General features: G+C 33.6%; 1 protein-coding gene across 1 annotated transcript; it reads right to left on the bottom strand.

Annotated features, from left to right (window-relative positions):
- Window positions 1–4,069: 4,069 nt before the first annotated feature.
- Window positions 4,070–5,286, bottom strand: LOC107405723 (beta-amyrin 28-monooxygenase-like). The gene is made up of 3 exons (XM_060813177.1): window positions 4,791–5,286; window positions 4,493–4,680; window positions 4,070–4,363 (listed from the first exon to the last, which is right to left on the bottom strand). Exons 1-3 carry the CDS (start codon window positions 5,284–5,286, stop codon window positions 4,070–4,072), a joined length of 978 nt encoding a protein of 325 aa, XP_060669160.1.
- Between the last annotated feature and the right edge of the window lie 846 nt (window positions 5,287–6,132).

The following is a 6,132-nucleotide window of genomic DNA, read 5'->3' as shown; positions in this document are numbered from 1 at the left end:
TTTTTGATTTTTGTTTTTGTTTTTTTTTTTTAAAATTTCGCATTAATGTTTGTGCATAAAGTATAGATTTTTTTTATGAGATGCGTTATAGACAAGTGAATGGAGATAAATATGTATTTTTGTGTTTTATTTTAGATTTAATAATATAGATCTGAATGCAAAATAGCTGTTTTAGTATGCTTAACTTGGTTGATTACTGGATGTTTTGTTGGTTTGGGTTTGTTTCTTTGAGTTACTTCTTTTACTACTGGTTGTATAGTTGCTTAAGACCCAAATTTTGACTTTTAAGAATTGTATTGATTGCTTTTGCCCTATGATGGAAAATTTTATTCTGGGAAGTGGTAACGTGAATTTTCACATTGGAGCTTTTTTTTTTACATTTTTGCTGCTGTTACCATCACCACCACCACCACTTCTTACTCTCTCTCTCTCTCTCTCTCTCTCTCTCTCCTCAATGCGGTTGAAGATGTAAAGAGGCTCTTATTGAAAATTCAGTGGCTATGCCCCTAATGACCAGCAAGCTATGAGATCTGAAGGCTCTTTAGAAAGCTTTCTTTTGTTACTGGCTGGCATTTTACTTTCTACAAAAGCAGTACTTTAAACCCTTTTGGTACTTCCTAGCATGATTGTTAAAATCCCGTTATTTGCAATGCTGTTAAACTTTTTTTGATATATTATGTAAATTTTCCCTCTTCCTTTAACGTTGAGAGAAACTTCATTCTTTGGGCATCAGTATTTTCTCTTGTGCTTCTTTACTCTAACCATTAACTGGATCCTTTTGATTAGTGATTCTGTAGCCTGCAGTATTGCTTTAATGAGTGAGACACTTTTAGTTATCTCATTAGACCTGAAGTATCCATAAAGATCTTTCTTAATTTGCATTTAAGGTGGTTGTTGAAATTGTTTCAGACTTTCTTTTAGTTTTCAGTGGCCTGAAGCATAGTGGGAGCACTGTAAATATAACAGAGAATTCAAGTTTGTGAATAACATATAGTTGATTTATTATTTTTTTTTTCAAAAGGCATTTTCTGCATTTGAGATATTTTAATGTGCTTCCTATGCTTGCAAAATAGTGTTTTAAGACTTACTTCTTAGTTCAATTTGGTTTGTTTATTTATTTATTTTATTTTTTGTTGCAGTTATGCAAATGTTCATGCAGAAATTAAAAATGAAGGGGAGGATGCTTTGAAGCCAGAAATATATGGCGATGTCATAATTATAGAGCGTAGGATTTCTGAAATAAAACTATAATTATAAAATAGTCCAATCCAGTCCGATCCTGCACCAAACATGGGACAACTAGTCCAACATTCAGTCCAGAACTATACCAAACACAGTACTGCACTATTCGATCCTGTCCGATCTTGTCCGATCTTATCCGATCCGAACCTATCCTGTCCGATCCCGTCCGATCCGAACCTATCCTGCGTACCAAACGCCCCCTTACAATCTGATGTGTGCTTTTACAATTTGAGATCAGAAGAATTTATCCTAAACAGTGTTTTAATCCTAATCGATTGGGACTCATCTAACCCATCTCCCCCTAGGGCACTTTTGTCCGAAACTCAAACGAAGCCCTACTCTCTCTCACTAGTGTTCTCACGCCGAAGCAGATCGTTGGAATGGGGTGGAAAATCGAAGGAGCTCTCTGGATAAGGTGAATGATCGTCTCTCTCACCGGATGTCTGAATCTCTCAGAGAAACAAACATGGCCGGTGAGTGTGGTTCTTACTCTACCCTCCATCTCTGCATCTCTGTATTTGTCCCAGCCGTTGCTTGACCTTATTCTTCTACTTCTTCCATTTCATGACCTTTCTTCTCCTTCTATTTGAAATGAAATCAAATCTTACTTGATCTGGAAAAAACAAAAAAATTTCTTACAGTTTAGGCAATTTTTATTTTCTTTCGATTTGGGCGTTCTTCTTCTTCTTATGAGCCTTTTCTGCTTCTCCTCCTATGCTCTCTCTCTCTCTCTCTCTCTCTCTATATATATATATATATATAAATATGTATGTATGTGTTGGTGTGTGTGAATGCATTTTGATCTGAAATTTGTTCGTTTTGATGTTGAAGTATGTATACCAAATGTAGCCATTTGAGTATGTTTGATGGGCTGCTTGAAGATCTTATAGCATTTCAATTTGGCCAAAAAAAAATCCCTAACAAAATTGGTTACTACCTGTAGATCACTCTGTCCTTCATTAGTCATTAGCTTCATTACTATATTTATATTTTCTTGACTCCATTGGTCTATTTGGATAAAGTATCCTAGTCCTCCAGTGGTCATGGATGTGTACATGGTGATGCATCTTAATGAATGGAATTTGTTCTATCTCGGTTTATGAGTATGGAACAAATTTTAACAATTTTTCTGTTGCATGTTCTATCCTACAAATAGAATATATTGGAGAAAGGTGGATGTGAAACGTAAATAAAACTCATTTGTGATTGGAGACAAGAGGGTGCTTGTGCCATGACTTAATTGAAAACTAAAGATGGTTCTTCTTCATGATTAAGAATTGGCATTGTGGCAGTGTGAGTCTCAATTAAAGGACACTTAAATCGTCTAAGTTGGGTTGTTGAGAAGTCAAAAGCAGGGTAATATTTGAAAATTTTCCCAAAATTTTGAGCAACTTGGCCTAGATATGGATGGGTATTCATTAAATCTAAGAGGGAAAAAACCAAGCAATTTTAATGCTATTGAGGTTTATATTTGTGTTTTCTTTTACTTTTATACAGAACTTCTCCGTTGAATATAAACTCATTTTGGTACTACTAACAATACATATACACGTAAAGTTGATTTTGTATTAATCTGTGTCCATGAATTTCTTGATTGTGAATCAGGGTGGTATGTTTGTATTCAAAGGCAAGCAACTGCTGTATGCGTGGAAAGATGAAGGTACAGGTGATTATGCCCCACTAAGTGATATTTTTAATATCTGCTGCAAAGTTCCAGTCTCTTAAATCTCACAACTACAATAAGTTTTTAAGATGTTGAGGTTTCTGCTTGATTGGTTTGGGTCGTCCATGTGAAATGTTATATCTCAACTTTTATGAAGAGCTATTCAGAAACTATTAGTCTGTTTGTTATGCCAAGTTCTGTAGTATCACCAATCTTTACACATCTTGTATGGTGAAATAGGTGTTAATTGATTTGCTTATTGTAATCCTGTAGATTGCCAAGCATTTTAATAAAACCACTTGTAACCAATATAACGTATAGGTTGTATGTTGTGGTTATCTTATTTATTTATTTTTGAGTTTGGCGTCCATAAACAATGGCTTTTATGAGTACTTTTTTGATAGAGTTACTTTAAATGCATGTATTTTAAAGCTGGGTTCAATTTTCAACGATGTTGTGGCCATTCAAGAATAAAACCACCTACCATGTTCCATATATATATATATATATATATGTATATATGAAATAGATTCTCAAAATTATGTAAACATTAACAGTAGTTACCAACTAAGATATTGGCTGGTCTCAAAATCTTAGCCAACTAAGATATTGGCTGTGAATATAAATATATAATATATATTATTCTAGTTATATATGAAATTAAATTATTTTTATTTTTAGTTAATTGTTATTTATGAAACCCTATGTTATAATTTAATTTTAATTTATTTCTAAAATTATATATTAATATAATTTGGGGTGTAAAAAAAAATTTAATTTTGTATGTAAATATAAATATATAAGTTTACAACTTTAATTAAATATAATGTTTTTTATTGTAAATATAAATATAATTTTTAAAATTTTCACTTTTAAAAAAAATACAAAATAATCTAATCCACTTCGATCATGCATTAAATATGGGATAATTAATCCACTATTAGTCCGAAGCTATGCTAAATACAGGACTGTACTATTCTATCATGTTCGATCCAGACCTATAGGAACTACGAGAGTGACTTATTTAAAACAAAGAAAACAGACACTTAACCCAACAAGGGGAAAAAGTTTAAACAATGAAACGATTATCTCCTTGGGATAGAGGCAACTAAGATATTACAAAACAATTGAAACCATCGATGTGGCACTTAATGGTGAGTTTAATTAGTAGTTGTGGAGGCGAATAGGAAGTCCTTCAATAGGGATCGGATTCATTCCTCCTAAAACTTTGCAATCAAGATTCATTAAATCCCAATTGAACCTTCTCACAACATGGTGTAGAAAAATGAAAATTTGCATGCGAGCATAGTCTTTTCCTGGACAAGATCTTGGTCCACTCCCAAATGGGACATTGGAATATGGTGGTGGAGCTCCTGTGTCAAACCTTGTTGGATCAAACACTTCTGGTTCTGGGAATAATTCTGGGTCCATATTTGTAGAGCTAACTGACCAGCATACCTACATCAAAATCCATACAAAATGTACAATAACATCATATGCAAGAAAAGTACAAAATTAGTAATTTCAGAAATTGAGAATGGTTTTGATAAAATGTTTTCATTTATTTATTTATAAACATGTACATACCTTCCATCGTTTTGGAATTGTATAAGCTTCATAAGTGAAATATGTGGTAGCTTCTATAAAGAAACCTTGAACTGGTGGTCTATGTCTCATTACTTCTAGTGCTACGTTCCATGAATATTTCATCTTTTGAATATCTCCCCAGTTGAGTGGCTCACCTTGGTTTTTCGATTTTGCTACGTCAAATTGTTCTGTTTTCGAAAAACAATTCTCATGAGTTCCATTTTTCCTATATTAAATTTATGCAAAATATAAATATATTTTTTAAAAAGCACAACAGAAAGGTTAAAAAAAGAATTACCATCTCTGACTTTCTGTAAAATCTCTGGTCTTTCGGCAAGAAACTTCATAATGAAAGTGATATTGATGCAGGGTGAGTTAAATGCAGCAGAGAGCAAACCCATCATTTTATCAGCAATATCACTTTCCGGCATAAATTTCCCTGTACTTGGGTCTGGTCTACTAATCATGAACGAAAATATATCCTGCATCTCAACTCCACTAGCCATGGCTGCTTTCATCTCCTTGATCAACACCCGAATCTCTTTCGTCACTGATTCCGCCGCCTTCAATCCCCTGTAGAAACAAGTTCCTGGGATTTTCAATGGAATAACATCCAAAGCAAACATAACGTTGTTCATGTAATCTGAAAGCTTTTCGATACGAGCATGGTCTTGATAACCCATAAGGAATCGACAAGCAAGAGTTAGTAAAAGATGCAGTGAAAGCTTGTAAGCATCAACATTTTGTTTACCAGCCCAATATCTATCCAAATGTTCCTGAACCAGAGTATCCATGGTTCCAACATAGTGGACCAGAGCATCTGGTTTGAGGAAATTCGGTGCTCGGACTATTTGGGTTTCGGTTTGGCGAGGAATGGGGTTTGCAGACTCTGCCTCTGTTGAGGATTGGTAAATGTTCTGCTGGGATTTTGGTCTGTTGAATTAAATTAATATTTGTGGACTTGGTATAATCAATTACTCACTTACAGGGCCTATTTATGCCATTAATGGGACTGACTTATTTTATTATTTTGTAGTAGGGTCTTTGGTCACACACTCTCTATAAGACTCTAGTTGGCCAATTGGACTGGAGGACCAACTCTCTTTATAAACCCATTGACTTATTCATATTTTTCCTATTATAATTATATTATCAAATTATTATTATTTTATGTGTGTCAAAATTAATGGATAAATCTGACTTGCAGAGACTATTTAAAGGGTCTAGGGCAAGCAGACAAGAATACCATACAGTATTTTGGAGATTAGGGTTTTCAGAAATCTGAAAGTGGTTTGAGAGTAGTGTGTCCATAGGCACTACTTTACGTTGTTTCTATTTTCCAGGATTAAAGATATAATTTATCAATGACTGCGTTTGGAGGTTAGTAATTTATGATTTATGGAATTTATTATGTATATTTAGATCCACAAAATTTCTAACAATTGGTATCAGAGCACATGGTTAATATGCATAATAAATTATTTTGAAATTTGTTGTTATATTGATATGCGGCCATTGAACTTTCATCGTGTATATTGATGCCATGATATTTATTTTATAATTATTCTCTCGTCCTTGTGATTCTGCTATTACATGCTTATTTTCTGAAATCCAATATGTGATATTCATCTGTGTTTGGA

Source organism: Ziziphus jujuba, chromosome 12 (assembly GCF_031755915.1).
Source record: "Ziziphus jujuba cultivar Dongzao chromosome 12, ASM3175591v1".
NCBI lineage: Eukaryota > Viridiplantae > Streptophyta > Magnoliopsida > Rosales > Rhamnaceae > Ziziphus > Ziziphus jujuba.
The sequence above is the reverse complement of the archived record's forward strand: the minus strand, read 5'-3'. Positions and strand labels throughout refer to the sequence as shown.

Coding starts and splice junctions, on each gene's coding strand:
- LOC107405723 (XM_060813177.1), bottom strand. CDS start 5,286: ATGGATACTCTGGTTCAGGAACATTTGGATAGATATTGGGCTGGTAAA. Junction 4,681..4,790: donor TTTACAGAAAGTCAGAGATG/GTAATTCTTTTT, acceptor TTTCGAAAACAG/AACAATTTGACGTAGCAAAA. Junction 4,364..4,492: donor CAATTCCAAAACGATGGAAG/GTATGTACATGT, acceptor ATTTTGATGTAG/GTATGCTGGTCAGTTAGCTC.